Source organism: Oryzias melastigma, linkage group LG14 (assembly GCF_002922805.2).
Source record: "Oryzias melastigma strain HK-1 linkage group LG14, ASM292280v2, whole genome shotgun sequence".
Taxonomy (NCBI): Eukaryota; Metazoa; Chordata; class Actinopteri; order Beloniformes; family Adrianichthyidae; genus Oryzias; species Oryzias melastigma.
Window position 1 is genome coordinate 22490885 of NC_050525.1, and position 27013 is coordinate 22517897.

Consider the following 27013-nt stretch of genomic DNA (forward strand, 5'->3'; position numbering starts at 1 on the left):
TGAATATTCAAACTCTTGTTGCGGATCCCATTACTCTTGGGAATATCAAAATAATTAGAAGTTTCATTGAAGTATTAAAAATGGTTGGTATGGTTATTTAAAGATGTATTTATTTTTTAATTTTAAGATGTTTTTTATACAATCTGAATGCTTGTAAATGATGACCACTATTTTATAAAAGCATAAAAAAAGCTTAGCATTGGGGGTAAAAAATGTGGATACCTTGGCTTTAGGATTTGTCTAAAAAGGCAGTTTTATAGTTTATTCACTTAATTTGTTTGGATTTATCCATCTAAAAAAGAATATTTGTGAAGGAATCAACGTGTGTGAAAAGGGTATGTCATCTTTAGGCTCTTTGTTTCCCTCTGTCTTCTAACACTTCTCTGTCAATGGGAAGAATTGTTCGTTTACAGGACAAAGAGGGACAGAAGAGGGTAAACAAGCAAGAGAGGAACAAAAAGAGTGGGATCAAGAAGCGACACAATCAGATCCCTGCTGTCACACTCTTATCACAGCACTTTCTGGCTGTCGGCAGTCCAGCCTTGCTGCTGTTGCCTCTGTATTGTCCAGCGCACACTGTTGCTGCGATCACCTGATAGTCTCATGTTGTTGTGTGAATTTAGTCCACCGCTATTCTTAGTCCTTGCTTTGGCTGGCAGAGGTGGAGAGAGGAGAGGCAAGAGGAATAGAGAGGGAGAGGGTTGAGGAAAGACTGGCAAATTCGCTATCATGCTCAGGTAGGAGTCTAATATTTATTGTTGAATGGATTCATGGAAGCGTACATGGTGTGTTGGTGGAAGGAGGTTTCAAAGCCACAATCCATCTTTAGGTTCATTTTTGTACATTTGAGCAGCCTTGACAGGTCTCAACAAGATGTTGGAGGGAAGTTTTTGTCTACAGTTGCCATGGGATGATCGGCATTCATCCTGACATTTGCAGTCATGTGGCTTTCTGGGATTGTAGACAAGCATATCTTTTGTTTTTTAGCAAATATATGTCTGGATGGAGCCAACTGCAGTAGTCTGTGGTTTTTAAAGATCAGTTCAGTTTAGGAGGAAAATTAGCAATAATTTTGCTCCTAAATTCTGTCACAGCTGCCTTAAATGTTTAAGATCAGCAGGTCGGTCATAACAAGAAGTCTTTCTTTAGAAGCTGAGCTATGAAAAATTTGGTCGATTTTTGCCCAAAACCGTTGAGGTCAGACCAGTGCAAGTATGTAACAGTCATGAAGTCATGTGCTACTTTTGTGAATGACTCCCCTCTTTCCTCTAACTGTGCTGTGACTGTCACACACTCACTGACGGATACTTCCTCCTCTACTCCCTTTCCGCTTCGTGTTTTATATATATATGTAAAACAGCAGAATGCATAACTTTTTGTTCTTAGTGGCACATTATCATTATAGTTTAAGTCTGGTTTCCCCTGCCTTCTGGTTGATTTTGATCATTTTATCTTTTTTTTTTAAACAATTTAATCAGTTTTTCCCTGGTTTAAATTAAAAAAAATATTTTGGTTAATTTTTTTTAAACCATGAGCACTGAATTTAAGTGACTTAAAGGAATATGTATTTTCTCTAAATACCTGGAGTAGAAATGATTTTTGATAGTTCTATTATCATTACTTAAGTTGAAAATAAACTTTTGTTTGTTTTCTAAATTAACATGCATAAAAGAGTATCTGCTTATACAGAGTATAAAAAAATAAACCACTGACTTTTAAAAAGGAAAGCTTATTGGAGAAAATAGTCAAACCCCCCCAAAAAACCCTCTCGTAAGCTTAAAAGGAGCTGAATTTCAATGCATATGCAATGTAATTTGAGTCTATTATGTAAGCCAAGCATGCAGGACGTCACACAGGACAGTCAGATTTGGAAAAGGTCCAGGGCTCCCCTCAGACTCAAGCCAAGGAAAGAAAGTATCTTCAGGAGTTGTGAAGGGCTCAAATATCAATTTATAGCGACTACAACTTAAGAAACATGTAGATGTTATCAACCATTTGAGTGGAATAATATATGTAAAAGTTCTTTGGGCATTCAGTAAATGCTAACTTATTGAGGTGAAATATCGTGAGAAAAATGGCAAATATTTGTTGGACATTTCCTTGAAATATGGACTTTATTTTAGAGACTATAAAGTTCTGTGCTCTCATGAATTCATACATTAGAAGATTGCCAGAAAAAAGTTCTAGAAGAAGACCAAAGAGGACGTTCATGGATGCAGAGAGGACATGAGGGTGGTTGGTGTGAGTGAGGAGCATGTAGATGATTTTCTGTGGTGATCCCATAAGGAAGCAGCTGAAAGCCAAAAAAGGAAGAAGAAACTTTTTCACTTTCAAAAGTAAAACCCTAATGTTGAACTTTTTAATTGCTGTGGTCAATGTCACTACAAAATGGACTCAATCAGTGGAAATGTCTGCTCTTCATCTAACTTTTAATCTTCATGGAATTCTATGAATAGCTCACCAACAATTTGAAGTAAAAAAAAAAAAGTTAAAAACTCAGAATTTGAGCTTTTGCAGTAGATACCTGGATGTCTTTTATTTCAGACTTTTCTTATTCATATTGTTTGATGCCATATATTGTGTAAAACGAGTTTTGTATTTTTTTCCTATTTAAATCAAAACTGCTGCTTAAACAATCCAGAAAGTTATCAAAATATATTGATAACTTGTAACCAATACTTGAGTTTGAACCACTGAAAGGATTTGTAGTATTAATCTTATAAGATGAATACTTTGTTTCTATTCAGTTGCCGTTGAATATATTTTTTTTCTCAAAAATTATCATAGGAAATGTACATTTTCTACAGGTAGACTATTTATACCCAAAACTTGGGTCAGGAAGTTTAAAGATTATATATATCTAGAACCCTCGATTGGCTGATGTAAAGAGAAAAGTTCTGAGTTTTACAATTTAGCACTAAAAATGCTATAAAAAGAAAGGGAAAAGCTTGACTGCTATCTCTAAGTTCCACTGAGAGGATCACAAAAGTGGGTCATACTACACCAGTGTTTGAAAGATGGCTCACATGCATGAGACTGGTACACATGGCTCGTCTCTCACACACATGACCCTGCAGGTATTCCCTGGCCTGCCAAGGATCTCCAGCCTGTGTGTGTTATTTGGCTGGGAAGCCAAGTGGACTTAACTGTTCCTTTTCTACCCTTACCCATCTACCTGTTTACAATTGACGCTTATGTTTAGGGATGCTCTCTGCCCCCCATATAAGACTAAATTTAGGTTCAGCTGTGTGTCCATCTCCCTGTCAGATCCAGAGTAATCCTGAACCATCAATCAGTTGGTTCAGTCTCCTGTCCACACTATAGTCTGTCTCAGGAGGCAAAGGTGGCTGACGGAGTTCAATGAAGGGCCACTGCAGTTCACACTGAGGTGTATATACAACAACAATATTTACAGAAATAACTGACTTGTCTGTCACAGCTGAACAGAGAGGAATAACTTAAAGTGTGCAGTGAGGCGTCACTGAAACTCTGCATTTGATACGTTTGCTATTTGATTGCTCGTTTAACATATTTTGAAGACTTTTTGACACATGTTGTGCTAGCTAATTTAATCGGTTACTAAATGCAAGTGTTGAGGAAGCTTCAAGGAATCTGCAGACTTTGTAAAGTTCTAAACTTTCCTTTGTGAGTGGACATTGCAGTTAATAGGAGGCCAGTAAGTTTAATGGCTCTCTGTGTGGCCCCCCGCTGCTTGGGGTATGAGATTGATGAATGGCAGCTGTGGTATGGACTCTGCTGGTTCTGCCACGCCAAGTGACAGCTGTAAACAGTGTTTATTACATGCTAGCAGGTACATCATATTTACATTTCCCCTCATTATAGAATATTTTCATCCATGCAGAGCATGCTATGCCAAGACAGTGCTCCGTAATGGAAAGACATTTAGAGGAAAGCCAATTTTTACAGTTTGCAAAAATTATTTCTTTTGCACCATAGCACAGGGAAGTAAGATATTTAAATAAATAAATAAAAAAAACTATTAGTACTTCACCAGCAGGAAGTGTGTTTTATGTAATCTTGAATATGTCATTTAATAATGTTTTTTAGTAGAGGAGCAAAGATATGTTTTGGTGGATTCAGTTTTATTAAGCACTTTCTCTGCATAGTTTTATTGTATTATTGTTCATTTCTAACAATACTTTTTTTTTTTACTTTTTCCCTTTGTCTGCCCATCATTTCTATCCGTTTAGCTGGCCACTGCCCCAGCTGGAGCCCAGTCAGATCAGGCTGATAGTGTACCAGGACTGTGAGAGGCGCGGCAGAAATGTCCTCTTCGACTCCAACGCCAGGAAAAAGGGCACGGAGGAAACCCCTGTTAATGTGAGTTACAAGTTCACAGTGTGAAATGTTTGGTCTCTTTTCTTGAATGGTATTTCTGTACTTGTAGTAACCCTCATAAAGATAAAACACACTTAAATGCTTTTGAAGACACTCTTAGCTGCACTCAACATGTAAAAACAGAACACTGTCATAGTCAAAAGTTGCACCAAACTTGATTGCTTCACGAGAAACGGATCAAAGCAGAATATGGATTTATCTAAGCAAAAGCAGATCAAATTTGTCTTCACGAGATGGGGTTCCGATTTTTCATTTAAGTCTAAAACAAATATTAATATAAACATTACTGAGTTTATCGTTCAGATATCTTAAATATATGGAGCCCCTAAAGGGACATCAAAGTAAAAAAAAAAATCTGGCTACTCTCCTTTTTTTTTTTTTTAAGACCCAAAAAAATATAATCGGGTTCCCATCTAGTCTGCACCAGAAAGTATCAGTTGCTATTTGGTGCTCATTGGATACTATCAAATAGTAACCTGTGTACACCAGATAGTAACCAGGATGTTTCTTTTTTTTCCTCAACAAAGGATCTTTTTTTCTAGGATAAATAACTTAAAATGTTTTACATCTTCATCAAGCTTTGTCTGCTGCAAATATAATTTTAGTCAGCATTTAAATGTAAATATTTATTAAACTTGAGTTAAAGCAGAACTCCTTTAAAATGCTGAACATAAATGATACATGTCACCACTTTTTACCAAAAAGTAACCAAAAGTGATGGCCTCATGACTGTTTCACTGCCTGATGTTTCATAAAGCTGCTGTGTGATGATGACTGACCCAGACTAGTTTGTTCTAGAAACTCTTATCTCCAACAACGATAGTCTCAGCTGACAACCCATGTGTAGGGCAGCATTCCTTCATCCTCACATGACAGGAGTGTTACTTTGTTTTCCTTTGTCTTACGCTCTTGTTTATCTCTCGTCTCAGCTTTTCCATCAATCAATGTCTTTCCTTGTCATTTCTTTATTTTGCTTCCAAGTTCTGTACTTCTTAAATCTATTTTTGCTTGGTTATGGTATTAAACCTGGTTTTGGGGTATTAATAAATCTTAATGGGTCTTTTTCATTTTCTTGTTGATGTAAAACTCTAATTTCTATCAGTCAATTTTTCCCACTGCCAACATCCTGATGTTAAGACTCCAGGATTTCTAAACTTTTTCTTAAAATCTCTTGATTTTCATTGCTTTGACACCAAAGAAAAGCATGCGTTTGAAATGTTCTGTAAAAGGGTTCAGTGCAGTTATGTGGGCTTGAGCTGGTGCCAGTATTTTGGTGCAATCTGCAGAGTTGAGGCTTTTGCAGATACTGGGTTTCATCACATGATTCCTGCTTTTTGTCAGCGCATTGGAATTTGTTTTTAGATGGGTAAACAAGTTGAACTCTTGTTTAAAACAGAAAGAGGAACACAGAAACGACGGATCAAGTTGAGCATACGCTTGCATGGCAAACCAAAAGTCTTGAATGGAGAGGAGGATAGGCGAAGAAGAATATGTGGCATACACAGCTGCAGAACAAGGAAACGGATGTTGCACAGCAGCACAGAGCTGCAGGAATACCAGAGGGATGTAGTTTTAGTGTTGGAGGGAGAGAGTAATTGCAGTGCTGCTCAGTCACGAGTGCGAAAAGAGTCATATGACTGGCAGTCACATGCTGCTGGACTCTGTGTGCAGACCTCACACGGCACTGCAGCATTCACACACACCCATGAATACACAAAGATACTCTCACTCAAGAGTTGGAGTGGTTTTACTGCTGCTCATGCGTCTGTTTTCTCTAAGATAACCTCACAGAACTAAAAGCACATGGAACATTTAAATGTTTCCTGTTCAGTAAAATACAGCAATCAGCCTCCTTTTGTTCTCTTTTTGCTTCTCTGTCTTGTTATCGTCTGCAACAGTAGTTTCGAGTGAGCCATTAGAGCTGAGCCTAAATGCACACACTGCTATACTCACACACGCCCTCTCCTCCCTTTCCCACACTCCCAAATGCTTTCCGTTTGAATAGACTGCCAAGTCAAGAAAGCGCATGACTCAGACTGATTGAGCTCATGTTGCTGCTACATTCCTAGTGATATGAGTTAGGATTTTTGAGTTATTTTACTCACTTCACATCAGTTATAATACATCTACCCATCAACTTTTTTTGATTACCTATTTTCCCCAAGCATGAAAATCCATTAAAAAAATAAATCCCCATTTTTGAGGTCGCCACAACGAAACGGCACCCCCTGTTTCACAGCAGTGATTTGGCAGAGATTTTACGCCGGATGCCCCATTAAAAATAAATAAAAACAATCTTATTATTTTTGCTCTGATCTGCTCCTGCATTTTTAAATCTGTGATTCAAACTTTTCTTTAATATCAGAAAAGAAAATTGCAAGTGCAACTCTTTGGATAAGTAATATTTTCATTTTGCAAAAAGCTATATTAATGTTCAAAGTTGCCACCTGTTGTTGAACGCAACAAACTTTGGAAATGTTTCCACATTTAAACTAAATTAGATGAAATCGAAGAACAAAGTTTGCGCAATCAAATGAGCTTGTGACAGTTGCACCCATCCCGAGCATTTTGTTTTTTTGTTCTTTACCACAGAGCACTGACGGCCAGGTAAAGATGTTTGGAAAATGCTGTCAGCTCCGTCCTGCCAGAGGGAGCTGCAGTTCCTTGGACAGCTCCTCCTCCTCCTGCACTTCTGAAACTAAGGAAACCAAGGAGCACGGCCTCCGCTTCCAGGTAACACTTAAGTCTGAGATCTGCACGTTCATTTATTCATACCTATGCACTGTTTAGACTTTCACATGAAATTGTGTTGGACTCCTTCCAAGAGTAATTGCATTAAATTTTTTTTGTCTCCCAAGGGTTCCAGGTGTTCATCTGATGTGGTGATGCTGGGGGAGATGATGTTTGGTTCTGTGGCCATGAGCTACAAAGGCTCCACACTCAAAATCCACCAGATCCGGTTAGAGAAATGCAGATGCTTTATCAGTCATTTATGACATAAAACAAAGAGGAAAAACTTTTATATTATCAATATAAAAAACATAAAACAAAATCAATCTAAATATTTTATTTAAAGACTAGTGCTGCCACAAACGATTATTTTAATAGTCGATTATTTTTTCCGATTAGTCGACTAATTGGGACATGCGCAAAGTGGGATGTAAAACACCCATCTTAACCATCATTTGCTTTAAACTAACTAAAAACTAGATTTTTAGCATTACCTGTGATAATGCTATTGTGAAAACTGTAATCTGAATATGCTAGTGCTGATAGCTGAAAACACTGAAATTGACGGCTACTAATGCTTAAATTGATAGCTAAAAAATACTGAAGTTGATAGTTGAAAACGCTGAAATTGATAGCTAAAAATGCTAAAATTGACAGCAACTAATGCTTAAATTAATAGCTAAAAAAATACCGAAGTTGATAGCTGAAAACACTGAAATTGATAACTAAAAACGCTGAAGCTGATGGCTAAAAATGTGGAAATTGATAGCTGAAAATGCGAAAATTGATAGCTAAAAATGTGGAAATTGATAGCTAAAAATACTGAAGTTGATTGCTGAAAGCGCTGAAGCTGATAGCCAGCTAAAATATTAGTTAAATGTCAAATTAACCTAAAAAAACAAACAAAAAAAACCCAAGTTAGCCAAAACAGCTAGCACACAGCTGAAATATTAGCTAAACTCCAAAATAACCTAAAACAAAGCCTAAATTAGCCAAAAATAGCTAGCATGTAGCTGAAATATTAGCTAAACTCCAAATTAGCCTAAAAACCTTAATAAATGCCAAAATAGGCCAAAAAGCTAGCATAATGCCATTATAAATTTCAACTTCAGTACACTCTGACTCCATATAACATAAATCGACTATTAAATTAGTCGTTGACTATTTTAATAGTCGATTAGTCATCGATTAGTTGTCAATTAGTCGACAAATCGTGGCCGCTCTACTAAAGACCCACTCCAGTCATCTTTTGATCAATTGGAAAAAGTGTTCCCAGTAGTCTTTTAGTTATGATTATCCCCCTTTTAACCAAAAAAAGTCATTTTCTTAGTTCAGCAGAAATTTGCCTCGGTTTACGTGCTCTCCTGCTAGCTTACAGCCCCTCACACCCCTAACATAATGTTACCTGTACAGTAAAAATGTCGAGCAGTATGGGAGCTATCCTGTTGTACAGATTTTAGCCAGGTTTCAGCTCGGATGAGGAAAATTAATTTGTACATGGATCTAGTTGTCTGCAAGTGGATGCATCAGAATGGAGCCTGTGGCCTGTTGATTGTAGCTTCTACATCACAACTACAAGTTTTTTCAAGAAGCACCTGTTTTCTTTATTTATAGAAATGAAATTTTAAGCTTAATTTTCTATATAAATGCCACAAGAATATGTTAGAAACACCAAAGAGCACAATTTTCACTGGAGTGCGTCTTTAAAAACAATCACACTAGTCTAATACATTAAAAACTAAGCAAGCTGTTTTGAAAAAGCAAAAGAAAAGCACATGTGCCAAGTTGACGCATAGACTCTCAAGTGTGTTGATCTTTGTCCCTTTCCTATCTTCTTGTCAGATCGCCGCCTCAGCTGATGCTGAGTAAGGTTTTTACAGCCAAAACAGGGAGCAGTGTGTACGGCAGCCTGAACACGTAAGGACACGCTCAAACACACATACACGTTGCTGTCTTAGTCACATGGCAAGAAAACACAAGATAAACCTCCTCATTTTTATTGAACTCTATCTGTCTGATCCCTCAATAGGTTACAGGACAGCCTTGAGTTTATTGGGCCAGAGACCAACACCCTGAAGCCAGAGCAGAACACGGGGCCCAACAATCTTCTCGGGAACATGGGTAACCAATGCAACACCTCCACAACCACATCTGCATTCATCCCCAGTTTCATGAAAAATATACTTGTAGAAAGACTTCATGTTTTTTTTCTTAATATATTTAGTAGTTGGAATACTCATCTAAGTGGTGATGGTTGTAGTTGAAGGCCAACTTTGACTGGCATTTTGTCATTTTCTCAGCTTTTTAATTCTTATCTTTGTATTTTATGTTATTTCTCACTTTTAAATATTTTAGCGTTTTTACTCTCCTTTTTTTGTCCATCTAAACTTCCACCAATTAGTAACTTTCCAAAAATTTGAAGGGCTAATGATCTTTTGGACCATCAAGTAATGTGGATGCTTTTGGCACTTCCTTATGTTTTATAAAACTTAAAAAAAAATCGTACCTATCCATCTAGCCTTTTAAATGAAGAAAGAAAATAATCTAATAATGAATTATCATGTACTTTCATACATTTTCTCTTTCTTTCCAGACTAAAAGTCGACTCTAACAGGAGGGTCGAACAGAAAGTTTCGGCCTTTGTTTTTCTCCTGACTCACTCACTAATCCTGGTTCATTGTTTTGTCACTTTTCCCCCTCTCTTTCTTTGCTCTCTCTTCCATGTTTCTATGTTGCGCAGGATTTTCTCAGCTCTGCAGCCCTCGAAGGGCCTTCTCTGAACAAGGCCCACTGCGCCTCATCAAGAGCGCCTCTTTCTTTTCAGGTTGGCGCTTCGAACTGGCTGTGACCGCTGTACGCCAGTTGCATGTGTCTGTAGAGGCTCTAGCTGGATTAATGGTGGTTGCTGTGGATATGGCTTTATTGGGTGCATGCTTTTGTCTTTAATCTTGGCTTTAGAACTAGTAGTACTGGCATGAAGTAGAAGGGTGTGTATGTGAATACCTTGGGTCATAAGCCCACCACTTAAGTCGACCAAAAGTTTATCTGAACAGCTTTTTGTTTTCCATTAAAGAAGTTGAAGCGAAACTTCCCATTGTTAAAACTGAGAATGAAAGCAACAATAAATGAGCTGTCAATTCATAAATGCATCTGTTTATCTGACCAAGGGGTATTACTGCACACCCATAAATAGCATGTTTTTTTGCTGGTGTTGGTTACTGTAGTCATATTTTGGTTTGCATTTTCCTCTTGTGTCATTCCCCGATCAGCATGTCTCTGTCTGTTTTCAGTGTTTAATAGATTTATAATGTGGTGTTTGGAGACATTTTGTCTTTATTTTTCTATAAACCTTTAAATGGTGGTACACTTGACCAGAAAGCACACACACTCATTGATATTTACTGTTATTTCTGTACAGTTATGCTACATATACTCAGGCATGTAAATACGGTGTTCACACTGGACTGGCGCTACCCGATACTAGCTAGCGCATGTGCCTACAGCTGGAAGAGACCTGGTGCGAAATGTCAAATCTTGCTTCAGGCTTTTTCTCTCGCAGCTTTATTACGTTGTATGAAAGACTTGGTATAATAATTCCAACTGGCACAAACTGTAGTTATTAATATATCCATCAGGATCACTTATCAAATGGTTGTGGCTTCTGTGAATTAAAAAGGATTCTACCAAATCCAAATCCCTGAAACTGGTTTAACTTTCAACACACAATCAGTTGTTTGTATATAGAGCCCAAAAACTGACTTAAAAACTTGCAAATCTAGAAGTGAAGCCTGAAAAACGCTTTTACGTGCGTTTGCATAGACTTTTCATCGAAAGTGGTCTCTTGAACGGTGGATTCTGAGAACAGTGTAAACGCAGCATCATACACAAACCTCCACCAGAACAGTATGTCATGAACTTTTGTGGGTTCATTTTCAAGAAAGAGGAAATAAACAATCAGGCCACTTCCTCTGTGACGTTTTTTCTCACCTTTTTCTGTGTATCTAAGAAAAGTGTAAGGCTGACACTACCTACTAATTGACTGATAAGGTAACAGAAGTGAACAATATTTCTAACTGTCATTCACTTTTACTCCAGTTAAACATCAGGCTGCCTGTTTCTTCCTTTATAAGGGTTCATAAATCTTATCTTGGTTTCTATTATTCATCTCTGCCATATATCTCTTTTCCCTTAAAGGCTGCTAGGGAGCATATAGTTCTTAAATTAATTAGAAAAAGCGCACATTTTTTTAATTAAAGTTTTTTTTCGACTGGGTATGCTTTTCAAAACTCAAAATTTGACAAATTAGTGGAGTTTAAAAGAAAATTTGACAAATTTGTGGAGTTTAAAAGTAAAGCTCATTTTTAATAGCCGTGTTGCTGGATTGTAATTGATTGCATATTTCAATTAAAACCATCCAGTCAGACCCTTATTATTTTTCTATGGCTAATGATTTTTTTTTAGGCTATTTTATGTTTATATGCTGTTGCCTAAATAATTTTAAGATTCTTGACACCTTTCTAATGGTACTGCAAAATGGAAATGCATTTTTAATCAAATTAGAATATTCACATCATACCAGACTGGAAGATTTATGGCGCACAAGTGGCACTCTTGATATGCTGCATTTGTGTTTTTTATTTTTTATTTTATTTATGCTGTGAATGTGAACTTTGTTTTGATCTTGAGGTTAAGTGCTCTGTTGAGAGATTTGTCGAAGCAAAAGCCACAGTCGTTACAGAGTTGTTGAGTAACACACTGTCACAACTGCAGTGCTTTTTGACTTCCTCTTGTTGGAGTTACAAAAACAAAAGGTGCTCCGCTTCATACCCGTGATCAGTAGAGTTGCTTAAGCTTGGATATGGGATGCTATTTATCTGCGGACATGCAAAGCTCCACAGTTCCTCTAACTTTCTTAGATGATGGTGTCTATCTGCATGTTTTAACATTAAAGTCTGTTAAAGTTAGTTGCCTGCTCTCTGTATTTGTTTATCACCTGATCAAAAACATTTTTTGTCTCTTCCTTTTTTGTTCTTTCTGTTGTAACAGGTCACAGTCACCCCATGGACATGCCAGGTCGAGGGCCGCACGATGAGAGGGACAGTGGCATCGCCAGGTCAGGTACGTTAATGAGACTTAATGGCTAAAGCCTGGATTGACCTACACTCCGTTCTACATCTGAGTTTTACATCGAACTCTATAGAAGAATTAAATCTTGAAGCACAGAAACGTGTCAAGCTTTGTGGGTTTTCTGAAGATATTTACAACCTTTAGTAAGAGGTGGCCCAAATTCAGATTGTGTTTGATCAGCACTTACTTGTTATGTGAAAGTGTCTGACCTCATCAACCTCACTCATCGAGGGCGAAGCTTAAACTGTTACAAAATCACAAGTAATTGAATCAGTCGTGCACAAGTCTTAAAGTGGGGATGATGGTGACTCAGGGATTTCCTCTCCACGTTGATGGGTGTGTGAAACTGTTACTTCTAGAGCCATGAAAAGTTTTCAATACCCTACAAAAGGCAAAAAGAGATTCTTGAAGGATTAAAGAGGCTGCTTGTACAAACCTCAATGAACTTGGAAACTTTGTCCCATGGAAACTGACCTTTCTGCCCCCCAGCTCCGCTCCCCCTCTCCAAACATCACCGAGTGTCATTGGCACGACTGGCATTGTGCTTTCTGTTTGAACACGGGTCACATGCGGAGGATTAAATATAGCAGCTCTCAAGCCTCCTACTACTAAATGAACTTTTCATTTCAGCCTCATCCTTTGATCTCTCCCCGCCTGCCACCCACTGCTTGCATGTTCCTTTTTTTAACCTAGTTTCCTCTTGTCTAGTAAAGTTTCCGGTAATGGATCTTTTGATATTCATCACCATGTGATGTCATTAGCCTGCGCGCACACACAGACAAAAGATAACACACCTTTTTCACGGTTCATGTGACTGTTGATCTGTGCCTCCTGGCAGGGTTGTAAATAACCCCGTGATCAGGGGCATGTACTGTGTGTTGTCTTTATCATGCCAAGCCTGGTGTACAGCCAGATTGCCCAACAGCTTCAGCATGTGACTGTTAGTAGGGTAGATAATACCGGATTTCACTTAAAAGCTGTTCGATAGTTAGGCTGCATTTCTTAAATTTCTTGTTTCATGAAGTGCGTTTGTTGTCCTCTCCTTTGTCTGACTGTGTGTGCATGAAGGATGTGTCATTGAGAGTGAGTAACTACGCACTCGCAGTCTGATTCACTCTTTTCCCTTTAGTACCCACAACTCCCTAAACTATTTTTTTTCTCTCTAAAGCTATATATTTTTTATTTGTCATTGTTTCTCACCTCTACTTGTGTCTCCTGTATCCTTTCAGCCTCACTGAGCAGCCTCTTGATCACTCCCTTCCCGTCCCCCGGCTCCTCCTTAACCAGCAGCTGCGCCTCCAGCTATCAGCGCCGCTGGCTCCGCAGTCAGACTACGAGCCTGGAGAACGGCGTCTTTCCCCGATGGTGAGGAATTATGGAAGCAAATATCTTCTCAAATCATTCTGCTAAAGCAAACATGCAGAAAGTTAAAAAAATTAAAATCAAAATCAAACATTAGCATTGATGCAAATATGCATCAAACCAATGCTGCTCCAAATTTACTTGAAATAAAAAACTCAAGTTATTGTTATTATTATTTATAGCTAGAAATAAATTCATGTTTCAATGGGTTAAGAACAGTTTAAGTTATTTTTGAGTGATTTTCCCCCTAAAATGTAACCAAATGGTTCATTACCAACCTTGTACACTTTGTTTCATAAATTTTGGTTATTACTTGGTATTATTTTGCATTCGTTTTTTTTGCCTAAATGTTTTTAATAAATCATCTTCACTCAATTTTATCCTTTTTAATAAAATAAAACGTATAGAAATTAAAACTACTGATAGCATTCTTTTCCCCTGTACTGTGGTCTCTTGTTTGTTGCAGGAGTCTTTATATCATACTCTTTATTTTTTGCCATTATTATAGATATTTTAAAGACTTAAACCTCTCACTACACACTTTGGTTACTTTTTTTTCAAACAAGCATTAACATCTTCATGCTTTTGTTTCTTTTTAAACCAAAAAACAAAGCAAGACGAAACTAAAGATTTGCTCGTGATCAAAAATGTATGTAAATTTAGCAAACTGAACACATTCTTTTCAAGAGGCGCAGCAAAGCCAATCAGGATGCAGAACACAATGTGCTGTTTATTAAAAAAAGAGCATGGAAAATTGCAAGTGGGGAAAAAAAAATCTACGGATCAGCAAGACCGTGAAAGTTAAACCTGGTTATAGCAAGGGACCACTGTACCATCTTAATATTTGTTTTATTGTACAGAGCAACTGATCAAATGTATGTTTCTAACTGTTTTTCTTACTCAAAGTAGGCAAAAACGATTACATAAACAAAACAGGCTTTTTAGCAAAATCATGTCATGCTAAGATTTTTTTGGGATTGTTTCTGCCTTGGCCCTCGTTTGGAAACTGAATCCCTTATCTACTTTCATGTGAACAGGTCAGTAGAGGAAAGCTTCAACATGTCTGACGAAAGCGGCGGCCCGAGTCTCGGCGTCGCCCGGAAGAAGAAGATTGCCATCGGAGTTATATTCACGCTGTCTTCCAACTCTGAGGAAAACAGCCACTTCCAGGAGTTCTTCTTCTCCCACTTCCCTCTCTTTGAGAGTCACATGAACAAACTCAAGAGCGCAATTGAGCAGGTCAGTGAATGTAAATGCTCTTCATCTAAGCTTTAAGAGTCACACTACTGGTTTCCTTTAACTCACTTCTATTGGCTGTTGCTGTATTGTGTGCGGCTCTGGAAGAGTTTCACTTTTTTTCCCCTCCTCATCGTCTTCTCCCTCACAAATTTCTCAGTTTGACAGCTTCAGCATCGTATATCTAAAGTTTCATTTGTGCATTTCCACTTTCAAGGCCATGAAGATGAGTCGGCGGTCAGCTGATGCCAGTCAGAGAGTTCTGGCTCACAGCCGAATGGTGGACGGACTGAACGAGTTCAGGTTAGCAACTCATTCACATATTTCTAATTCATGCTGTGGTACATGGAAAGCATTTGCAAACATAATCACCCACAATCTTTATTTATCCTCCTCATATTCATCAAAGCTAGCTTTTCCATGATCTAAAGTGCATAATCACGTGGAGCTGCATCAGAGGCAAACAAAATGTGCTGCATTTTGCTCGGTTCTCCTTAGTTTAAAAGTAATATGCTGACAGTATGCAGAGGTTAGTTCTGTTACTGTCAATCCGTTTCTGGGTAAGACCTCTTTTAAAAATAGATCTGAAAATTTCCACTTGTCTTTGACACAACAGTTTTGCTAATACGAGGGCATTAGAAGCAATGCAGATTTCAAAATGTTGTTTTGGGTTTAAAAACTGAGCACCTTCAATTTGAAAAAAAAAAACGTATTTGCATGTGTGTCAGAAGTGCTTCCCTGAGTCATAAAGCACACAACCCCCCATATAAGTGCTGCACATGCCAGTGTCCTACTACTTTCACTTGCTCCTCTCCCGCTGGCAGGCAGTTCCCTGTTTGAGATCTGCATTGCAGCAGTCATATGCCTGTTGACACCTGGCCTCAATAACCCAAGCAGGAACCCTATCTCCCACAGACTCTGGTCACAAGAAAGCACCAGAATAGTAAACAGTATGTGAGTGCCAGCAAGACCAGCGCTAGTGCCCTGGGCTAAAAGTGTTAGAAGAATCTCACCTCTAGAAACCTAAATGGAAAGGTAGCCTCCTTTGGCATTAAGGGCTTTGACTTCATGGAACACTAGACAAGGAAACTGGAAGAAATTCCCTTCACTATTTATGATGATGTGGCTTTGACGTTGGTAGAGGGTGGGCAGACACACATGTTGGCAAAGATAAGCTGCACACATTGCAGAAGGACATAAGTCACTGCAGGTTATGATGGGTGTTGCGGTACAAATGAGACTTCTGAGTCGTGGATTGATGCACCAGGGTTAAAGTCCTGTCCCCTGTGACCAGATACAATTTATACACTGTGAACAGCTCTGAGTAAAGTAACCAGAAACCTCTGCAGCCATACTTGTTCTTCAGCTGAAATCTTCACTTGTTAAATATACAAGCATTTTTATATAATGAGTTTTGGAACAACGCTTGGTAAACCACAATGCCCCAGAAATGTTGCCCCCTCATAGCTACTCGTATAAATTTGACCCCCAGCTTGACAGGTCAGTTTCTTTGCACCTCACAGATGTACAGCGTAAAGTTCACCTGAACAGCTGCTGCAGGCTCAGACTAGATTTCACTCTTCACTTAATGCTGGCCAAGACTTCCTCACAATGGAAGCCTCTCATGGCACGAATGTGCAACATGGATTGTGCGGTTGATGTGCCTAAAAAAGCCTCAGACAAGTTCATAACATGGGAATGACTGACGTGGATCAGAGTCATTTGATGCTGCCGTCCAAAGACGGATCTTCTCGACTGACGTAAAGAGAGTCGGAGACATGTGTTGGACGTAACGAGCTGTAGCTCTAGTCATTCTTGTGGGTTCATCCTGTGGCCAATGTAACTCTGCCTTACACTGATAAATTAATTATTTTTAAACTGAGATCTGAGGGCGGTTGTTGACAAACTCTGGATGAAATCTTTTAAAAAATTAATTCCAGATTTTTTTGTTGATTTGTTTCAGAAAAAATGTCCATCTTTGAACTTAGTGGTCAGTTTTCAACAATATTGCCGTGACTGGTCTTAAATGTCACTCCACTGAAATAACTGGGGAGGGCAGGTTGAAGGTTATGCAATGAAGTAAAAACAAACAACTTTCAACACCTTAATTGTGTCGCTTTTTTAAAGGCGCATATTCTTTTTATGCAAACCCATGAAGTCCCTGTTTGAAAAAATCCTGCAACCCAATTAAGGAAGGGAATTCCTGCTAAACTACTAACTGATTCAGTTCACAATTTCCTTCAAGAAAAGCTATTTTTTGCCCTAAAGATCCAAAACATTGCATTTAAATGAAAGTAATTTTTATATTTGAGGAATACACGCAGCATTTTCTAAGTAGAGATTAATTCAAATTGTATTTTATTGTTTTAATCCAGCCTGGTTTTAAAAACTGTGGTGCGTGTTTTCCAACAGCCTGCAGCTGTCTTGTTTCCCTTATGCAGTGGCTACTTTATAGGTCAGAGATTGAGTTCAACCTGTTTACAGTCTGACATGTCCTGCGCTTTTTTTCCAGTTGGACAAATTCAGTCAGTTTAGCATTTTCAGTCCCCATGATCAGGACGTGGAAGTCTTGTGACCGATCACAGGGCTGTCAGCAGCTATTCTAGACCTTTATTTTTGCTGAGAAAAGCTAGAGTAATATGTCAAGCAACTCAGACTCAATTCGTTCATTTTTAGGTTTTTAAAGTCAGTTTGGGGTGTATTTATTTGAAGGATTGTTCCGGATGCATTGTGAAAGCTTGGATCTTGGCCGAGATGAACTCCGGGAACACCCCATGTTCCAATGGAAACTCCAGGCCCCCTTTAACAGACGAGCTGATTCACATACAGATATGCACATTCCCAGCCGCTGTGTGTGCGTGCTCGGTTGCGTGGAAGTTTGGCTAACTGTCACAAACACACAGCAGGGCTCTCCCAGAACTCGGCGTGTGAACTGAGATCGCCTTTGTTTGTCCTCGCAGACAAAAACGTGTCTGTTTTCTCTTTCTTCCCAATCTCTTGTTCATTTTTATCTTCTCTCCCCACTCCTGCTTTCATTCCTCCCTCGCCATACCTCATCTCCAGGATGACCATCTGTGACCTCTACACAATGCCCCGCGTGGCCGAGCCCGTCTGGTTGACCATGATGTCTGGAGCATCGGAGAAGAACCAGCTCTGTGGTCAATTCATGAGGGAACTCTCTCTGCTGATGGAGCAGGCCTCCAAGAACCAGTTGAGTGTCTTCATGTTCTTACACCACCTTCCCCTTTAGTTTCTAATTCTGCCACCAAAGTGTCTCTCAGGGGAAGTGTTGTACCATAGAAACTAACTTCAGACCATCACAGAAATTCTCTTTAAGCCAATAGGTATATCAAAGAACCTTGCTTCTAAAAAAGCTGTTGAATCTTTACAACATTGTTATCAGTAAAGAAACACAAGCAGACTCGCACACTGTTCATTCTCTCTCCAACAAACGTCTTCATTACACTAAATAGTCCTCATTTGCAGCGACGGCCTGCATCTCCTGCTTTTCAATGGTCTGCCTCCAAAGAGCTGAATAAGAAGCCTGCCAGTCTCTAACTGCTTATTGTTGAAGTTACAAAGCCGAGTCCAACTAATTGTATGCGTCTGAATTGGTAGCAAGGCTTTTATTGAACATGCCATCCTTTTGCAGCAGTTTATTTAAAGTGGAAGTCTACCGCACACCATGTAACCTTAAGCTGAACTGAAAGGAGGATTTACTGTTCTCAAGTTTTTCTCCACATTCAAAGTATTAAAACGGCAGCAATGTTTTTTTTACAAAGGTTTATTTTTTTTATTTTGCAATATATTTAATGAGTCTAATAGTTTTTATGTGAAAAAAATAATTATTTTGCTATTTCAAAATGCTTGAATCCTATTTTTTGTTTACTTAATTTTATCTTCTATAAAACGGCAATTTCCTTTTTTCATGAGTCATAAATTCTATTTATATTTTTACTATCCTAAGTTAAACAACAATTCCCACAAGCTCTGCTGACTCCTGTTGAGTTACTTTTTGTCTGAAGCAAATGTATAACTTAAAACCAAATCTTTCTTAGTGTTGGAGCCAATGTTATGTTCAAAAAAAATATTTGCCTTGTTTTTCCCCTTTGAAAACGTTATGCAGCTTAAATACCATTAAATTCAACTTTAATGATCACTTGACAAAAATGTATTAGCTGAAGAAGCATCATATGCTTTTGTGCCATCTTTAACTAATCATAAGATATTTCATGATAAAACAAGCTATGAACAATAGGAGTCAGACAGAGTCAAGCATACAGTAGATGACAGTAAAATATTTCAATGAATGCAAACTAAAATAAATGTGAATCACATCATGTAAATATAAATATTGTAAATGTGTGTACATGTCTTTCATGATTGGAGACTCGTAGAAAACAGCTCTCATGTGGATGTTTACAGATGTTCATGCAGTAAAAGTTCACACATCCATTTTGTAAACCTGCTGAATCCCTTTAGGGTCATAGGGTTGCTGGAGCCTATCCCAGCTACTGCTGGACAAAGGCAGAGTACACTGAGCAGGTCGCTACTAGCATTACAAATTCAGTTTGATTCCCTGTGAAAGTGGACGCGTTCATAACTTTATGCCTCATTCTGATTGTGAGGAGCAACCTTTACAAACGAGGGAGCTCTTCATTCTCGTTATCACGCTCCACCAAACGGCTTCATCCAAATGCTGTTAGATTAAGACATGTTTCCATGCACTCCATCAGACTTGACGTATAAAATATTTTCCTGCCTCTGTCAGTGATCTGTTCTGGCACGTGATGAAACAAGACTTTCGTGATCGGTTGAATCATGAGACAGGAAGGGAAGTAGACACTTGTGGTCAGAACTGGGAAGTGAATCATGCTGTTAGTGTGAGTGTGTCACAAGTGTGTGTACGTGTGTTGCAAAAACAGAATGTGTTATGTGGTTTGGGAGAAACTCTCATGATTTTCTGTGTGGAGACACCATGTTTCCCAAGACCAAACGAGGTCAGGAGGGGAAATTGGGAACAGTAGTAATTTGTCATAGATGCAAACAAATAGGAGAAGCAATGTTTGTATGTGCTGAATCGTGCTCAACGCGATGTGTCTGATGTCCCCCAGATTCCTACCTGCGTTGTTGACAGCCGTCCTGACCAATCACCTGGCCTGGGTTCCCACAGTAATGCCAAATGGTCAGCCTCCAATCAAGATCTTCCTTGAGAAACACTCATCCCAGAGTGTTGACATGCTGGCAAAAACACATCCGTACAACCCCCTGTGGGCACAGCTAGGTGAGTCTGTCCCACACAGAATCACAACTCTCCAAACTTGTCCTGATCTTTTTTCCTGGCATTTGTACAATTTATGAAAGAAAAATTATAGCTTTTTTGTCAAATTGATGTTTTTAATCTGTTGTAGCCTTAAAAAAAACTTTTTTGGTGATAATTTTAGTATTTTAATGATGTAATCATTCAGAAAATTAAAGACATGAAAATATATGTAAATTAATTTAGAAAATTTTAACTCTTAAATATCTACAAGAAACATTTTTGTAGAACTGGACTTAATACTCTGCTCCTTAAGATCTCCAGCCATTCCTTTTTTCCGGTTCTCTCTGCTCTATTCTCTGTTGATTTGCTGGTTGACTGAACACACCTGATCCAGGTGATCAGCAGCAAAAAGTGCCAGGAGAACTGGAAAACAGGCAGGATGGTAGATCTTTTTAAGAATGGGGTTGGGCAGCCCTAATTTTCCTAACTACTCAGAGCACTATATTTTTGTTAGGGTGTTTGAATCTGCAGTTTCAAAATCTGGTGCCCTGAAAATGTTCCAGAAGTCTCTGCTAAAAACTTGTTGTGCATCGATGCTCTCTAGATTGGTGAATATTGACCACAATGCATGAACGATTTGTCCTTTGAAAAAATGTATTTACATTTTTTTTAATCATCCGCAGTGGATTCAATAGTCTTTTAAAATGTTATTTAAATATTTATTAGGTTTCTACCACTGCAAATAGATATGATCGTATTTGTCATTAAAAAAAAAAACAAAAACAATAAAAAAAACAAAACAGTGAGTATGGTGGCCAAATTGCATTTAAATCCAGGACACTAGATAGTCCCTCTCTATGTTTTTGGGTTATGGGAGTAGTTGGTGAATTTGGACAGAGCCCTAGACTTTAATCAACGTCATTGTTTTTTTTAATGGGATAATAGTGACACCTAATGTTCAAAGTAGGAACTGCAAGCAGCTGAATTACTTCTCTGGAACAAATTTAATTGAATGTTCCTAGAACAATGTGGTTAAAAAAAGGAATACAAAGACAATTCTAGGACTTAATTTGACATTTCTTTTTTTAGGGGATCTGTATGGAGCAATTGGATCACCAGTAAGGCTGTCCAGGACGGTAGTGGTTGGCCGCAGACAGGAGCTGGTCCAGAGACTCCTTTATATCCTCACCTACTTTATCCGCTGTTCGGAGCTGCTGGAGACCCACATGCTGGACAGTGCTGAGGACGAAGCCATCGTAATGCCCGGCTCCCTCATCACTACGTCCCTTAGAAAAGGGGAGGTGGAGGAGTCGGACTATGTACTCGTGACCGTCCACAAACCCAGAGGGGATTACCTGTCCCAAGGGACCCACGGCCAGCAGGCCGAAGCTGAGGACGGCAGCTACCGCTCAGACAATAGCCTCCAGAGCAGCACTTACACGGACATGGAGGTGGAGCGGAGCTCCTGTGAACCACCCAAAGATGACAACGAGGAAGAGGAGGAGGAGGAGGAGAGAGATGAGGAAGAGAGCGGTGAGAGTCAAGGGTCCAGAAGCAGCGTGCTTCAGTCTGGAGTTGGTGAGGGCTCAATTCCAATAATTAGGACTGCAAACAAACCTGAAACTGGAGACCTGCACAGAGAGATGAGCGTCCCTCTAGTCTCAAAAGCTAAACTAGAGACCGAGCTGCATGTTGGGTCGGCGTGCATGAGGAGGCAGGACTGTGTGCTGGATACAGAGACCAAGGACAACCTCCAATTCAGCATCCCATCCATACCAAGTGTTTCTCCGTCTCTCTCCACGGCAGACAACACAAGTGCTGGCGCTGAGGCTTGCATAGGTTCTTCAGTGGGGAACCTGCCCAGCAAAGTGGGGATCCCTTTGGAAAAGAAGCCCCCAGATAAGATCCTGGCCGGAGCAAAAGTGATACCAGGTAAAGCAATCTCAGGGCCCAGGGCTGTGACTTCAGCAGATGAGCAAGAGCCTGCAACAAAAGTCACGTTCCTCATTGGAGACTCTTTGTCTCCAGAGTCGGACACGGAGAGTCAGAGAAAAAGGATGGAGGAGGAAATCAAAAAGCACAAGAAGCAGCAACATTACCCTCAGCAGCGAGGAGCACATTCAATAACCAGCAGCACCAGCTCATCAGAGGACCAAACCAAACCGACCAAGGCAATCCCAGCACTGCAGCGGACGTCCAGCACAAAGGCCCAGTGGAGCCTGAACCCCATGCAGAAATTTGATGAGTATTACAGTGTGGATAATCACGAGGAGGGGAGGACTTCAGACGATGTGGAGAAGCAGCAGGAGGCCAGCGGCACTGATGCTGCACACAAACATTTGTCCAACCCTTCGGAGATCCATCTGCTAGAAGATCCGAGCTGTCAGGGTGCAGGCACTAGACAGGGTTTGGTCATGTGCTTAGGTCCACCTAGTGGACAGGTGAGATCCAGCAGGAAAGGAGACTCTTCGGTGGATGTTCAGGAGAGGTGCAGGTGTGATTCTGCAAGTTCTTCTGACATTTGCTGCTGCAGGAGCTGTCCTGTTGAGCAGGACAAGGACCTTGTGTTGTCTGTTCCTCTCCTCCGAGAGGGAAGCAACAGCATTAAAGACCAAAAGTGCAAAGTGCTGCCTGTCAATGACTGGGAAATACCTCGAAATGAGAGCTCAGACAGCGCGCTGGGGGACAGTGAGAGTGAGGAGACAGAAGACTGGCAAGAGGAAGTGCTGGTTCCCTTCCCTGGGCAAGTAGATCACACACATGGTAAAAAGCATTTGAAAAGAAAAGCAAAAAATAATAATGTCGTAAATCTGATCTACAGGGCAAAATTGGTGGAGAACTACTCAAAGCCAACCATTGCCAATTTTGGCCGGTCTCTCTTTGGGGGCTACTGTCCCACCTACGTACCAGACTTTGTTGTTCATGGAATCCCCAGTGACGACAAGCTCCGGCAAAGTCTTACAACCGAGTTAACCCATGCGGTTCAGGTAAAAACTCTCTGAATAACTACATATGCCAATAATTTAAAGTAAAATAAAATAATTGTTACTTTTAAAAATACAAATGTGCTCCTTTGAACCTGTCCCACAAACAAATCGCCTCTTTCACTTTCATGCAGCGGTCCCCATCGTTTTTCAGGCCACAGACCGGTTTAAATTGGAGAATATTTTCATCGACTGGTCCGAATAGTTGGAATTTTAAGCTTCCGGTTTAGGAAAATCTAATTTCTAAATAAAAGTTTTTTAGTTTTTAAAAAAGTCTAAAAATATTGGTAGATATTTTTATACAGATGATGAAGATTCAATGAAACAAAGTTCTTGGTTTCTAGAAATCGTTTCTGATTTGGAAAAAAATTTGTAAAAGAAACAATGCACCCCCCCCCCCCATTTTAACATTCAATCCAGGCTCTGATTATCCTTCAAGGCAAAAAGATTGATCATATTTTGTTTTTACATAAATCCTCATTCATTGGGAATTTCTTTCAACAACAAAGGAACATTTTCTGTGCTAAAGTTTCTGACCAGATGCCTACCTAATTCAGCCTTTCCGTCGGAAAATTCTCAAATGTCCCTTTTGCAAGTTTTCACAAATCGGCATCTTTATTTGATTGAATCTTCATTTTCTGTAAAATGTTTGTAACTGATTTGAACTTTGTGATGAAGATTTAGCTTTAGCTACGTCCGACTTTTAAGGTGTTGTAGATAAAGAAAAATTAAATGGCAACTCTATTATCTGTGTGTGAAACAGTCAAGAGTTTGTTGCCACATATTGGACAAAGCAGCTTCTGCTACATGAGAACAATAGTCTCAATAAATCTGTAGGTCGAGGAAAACTCCCAGTTTTGAATGTAATAATGTAGTTGACATACGTTTCTTGTTAATTCATGGTCTCTTAAGGCAGTGGTCTCCAACCACAGGCAGGATACGGGGAACACAAAAACACAACCCACTTTTTTCTGTTTTTTTTTTTTTTTTTTTTTTTAAATCTTTGTCTAAAGGAAATTTTATTTTAAAAGGTACAGGGTTCTCTCCTCCAGATCCGACTCATTCTTGTCGCATGTCAAGTTGCTACATTAGCTTCTTTCTTAAAGCGGCTCTTCCAAATGCTAAATTAAAATATCTAAGCCTGCAAAATTAACAAAATAAAGAAAGAAAAAATCTATTTGATAAGTTTTTTTTCATGGAAAAAATCCAGTTAAAAAAACAGAACAAGAGCCTTCGACTTCAAAATAAAAGAAATCTAGATTTAACAAAAACCAGGAGTCTTTACTTCAAATATGGATTTATTTTCTTTATGTTCCTACACACCATAATAATAATGCATAATATTCAGTAACCAGTTGTCCTATGTTGTGAGGATGCTGCTAATAAAGTAACTCAAATTTGTGGATTTGTGTTTATTAATATATTTAGAAAATAAAGGTTTTTTTTATTTAATGTTCCAGTTGCACTGTGAAAGTTGTTCAATTTGTTAGCTCCCACTTAGACTATTTTGGATTAAGAGAAAATCTAAATTGCATTTTAAAAGTTCCTACACAAAATCTAGTGTACAAATAAAGTTTAAATCAGTTACAGATATTTGTCAGAGGATGAAGATAAACTTTATCCTCAAATTAAGAAAAACTGGAAGCTTTAAAAAAAAATCAGATACTTTTGCCTCATATACAGGCCAATCCATGAAAATATGATCTGACATTACTGTAAACCGGTCTGTGGCCTGAAAAAGATTTGGGACCACTTCTTTAATGAACCAACTTATCATTCAGTGTCTTTTTTCCCTAAAAACTTTAATTCATTTGAGGTTTTTTCCTGCTTTAGCTCCTAAAACCAGTTTATTTTTTTACATTTCAGCATCCTGTTTTGGATGAGCCTATAGCTGAGGCTGTCTGCATTATAGCAGACACAGACAAGTGGACAGTTCAGGTGGCCAGCAGTCAAAGACGAGCAACAGATGTCAACAAACTTGGGAAAGAAGTGCTGGTTTCTAGTCTGGTCTCCAGTTTGCTGCAGTCCACTCATCAGCTCTTCAAACTCAACCTCTCACCCAACTTTGTACGTTGCCAACCTGTGATGTCCTAAATACTTCAAAGCTAATGGTGCCCGTGTACTCATCACCTCCTGTTTTTTCTCCTTTAGTGTATAATGCACCTTGAGGACCGACTGCAGGAGATCTACTTCAAGAGTAAGATGCTTGCTGAGTATCTGAAGGGTCAGACCAGAGTCCACGTGAAGGAACTGGGCATGGTTTTAGGGTAAACATTCACTTTTAATTTTAATGAATTATACTTCATTAAATTAGAGTCCCACTCTGATCATTTTTGATATTTTATGAAAGTGTTCTCTGTGGTTTTTTAATTATGAGTTTGTCATTTTTAGCCTAAATGAAAAAACGCGTTGTTTTCTAGGACTTAGCTACTGCAGATCAGCTGTGGTTAATTAGAAATTTGCCCTTTGTGTGGAGTAAGCCTGCCTCATTTCCCATTATCCCTTTGTTTAGACTCTATCCTGCTAGTTTACAGGCCCTCACACCCCCAACTTAAGGTTCCACAAAAATGGCGAGTGAAATTGGAGCTAATCTGTTGTCCAGTTTTGAGCCAGATTCCAGCTCAGATGAGAAAAACAAAGACGTACATGGATCTAGTTGTCTAAAAGTATATGCATTAGAATATAGGGCAGCAGGGGGCTAATGACTTGCTGTAGTAGCTTCTGATTCACAACATTTGAACAAATAAATACTCAGAAATGCAATTTTGAGCTTAATTTTCTTCATAGATGCCCTCCATCATTCTAGAAATCCCACAAAAAAGTTGAAAACACAATTTTCATTAAAGTGGGTCTTTAATCCTTTGTATAAAGACAATATTTTTATAAATGGTCTAGTTTCTTAAAAGTTGACTTGTGATAAGACCCACTTACAACATTGAAATTGTAATTTGAAAATGGTGTTTTTGGTGTTTTTAAAATGTTTTTGTGGCATTTTTCTGACATATTCAAAGAAAATGAAGCTCAAATTTGTATTTTTGAGTATTTCTTTATTGAGCTCAACGTGATTCAGGAGCAGAGGAAATAATATCGTTCAGAAAAATATCATATTTTTGACTTAAAAAATAGGCTTGGTGGGTCACAAGCTCAAGCACAAGTAAGGGGGGGGGGTTCTTCCATGCCAACAGTCTAGCCCACAATTCGGCAGTGAATTTTGAAGGAACTACTGCCGCTTTGCAGAAACTATGTCCTAGAAAATCACACAGGTTTCTTGATTTTTGGCTAAAAGTGGCATAATCCTAATTAAAAGACCACTGGGAACGCTTTAAACAATGATTTAAAAAAATGATCGCAGAGGGTTGGAAAGATACAGAACCTTTTTTGTGTTTTTGTGTAAAATCTTGAAGTTTAGTCTGATCTTCTGATCTCGCCTTTTCCTTTGTTGCTTCTAGAATCGAGTCCAGCGACCTTCCACTGTTGGCTGCTGTTGCCAGTACTCACTCCCCCTACGTTGCTCAGATCTTACTATGAGACTATCAACACGAAGAACATTGAGGCCTTGTTGATGACCTGAAAAAGTTTGCCTGTGAAACACCAACATTGTTTCCTGACCTGTGGGTCTTTCTGGGGTTTTATTATCAAGGACCTGAGCTGTGTACACTTTCATGGACCAGAGTCTCAGACAGAGCCGACACTTCTGCTGATCTTAGTGTGATGTGGATGTTACACCACCAGGTGGAGGTAGAGAGCAGGTGGAGTGAGGCTCTGCAGAAGACTGAATCCTCTCTGAAAATACCCGAATGTTTCTTTTTTAAACCAGACTTTTTATATGTTTGGAAGCAAAAGCCAAAGACTTTACATTTTCCTGGAGAGATCGAAATTTTTCTGAGGCCTATAAATGTAGTATTTTTTTTCTTCACCCAGTATCTTCACCTGCGCAATCGTACATATGGAC

General features: G+C 39.0%; 1 protein-coding gene across 3 annotated transcripts in view; it reads left to right on the top strand.

The window, feature by feature from the left end:
• fnip1 (folliculin interacting protein 1) overlaps nt 1-27013 on the top strand; it is a 33731-nt gene extending 6718 nt beyond the window's left edge. Inside the window, exons 1-18 of one of the 3 annotated variants that reach the window (XM_024266565.2) lie at nt 348-737; nt 4212-4341; nt 6952-7092; nt 7218-7318; nt 8932-9006; nt 9119-9210; nt 9830-9913; nt 12136-12207; nt 13446-13581; nt 14616-14817; nt 15032-15117; nt 17878-18024; nt 19929-20098; nt 21167-22820; nt 22899-23064; nt 24928-25128; nt 25213-25328; nt 26511-27013. In XM_024266565.2, coding sequence (XP_024122333.1) covers nt 730-737; nt 4212-4341; nt 6952-7092; nt 7218-7318; nt 8932-9006; nt 9119-9210; nt 9830-9913; nt 12136-12207; nt 13446-13581; nt 14616-14817; nt 15032-15117; nt 17878-18024; nt 19929-20098; nt 21167-22820; nt 22899-23064; nt 24928-25128; nt 25213-25328; nt 26511-26589 — 3660 coding nt within the window. In that variant the 5' untranslated portion in view covers nt 348-729 and the 3' untranslated portion in view covers nt 26590-27013. Of the gene's footprint in view, nt 1-347; nt 738-4211; nt 4342-6951; nt 7093-7217; nt 7319-8931; nt 9007-9118; nt 9211-9829; nt 9914-12135; nt 12208-13445; nt 13582-14615; nt 14818-15031; nt 15118-17877; nt 18025-19928; nt 20099-21166; nt 22821-22898; nt 23065-24927; nt 25129-25212; nt 25329-26510 lie in introns of those variants that run through there. The other 2 variants (XM_024266563.2, XM_024266564.2) reach the window with 2 other exon arrangements.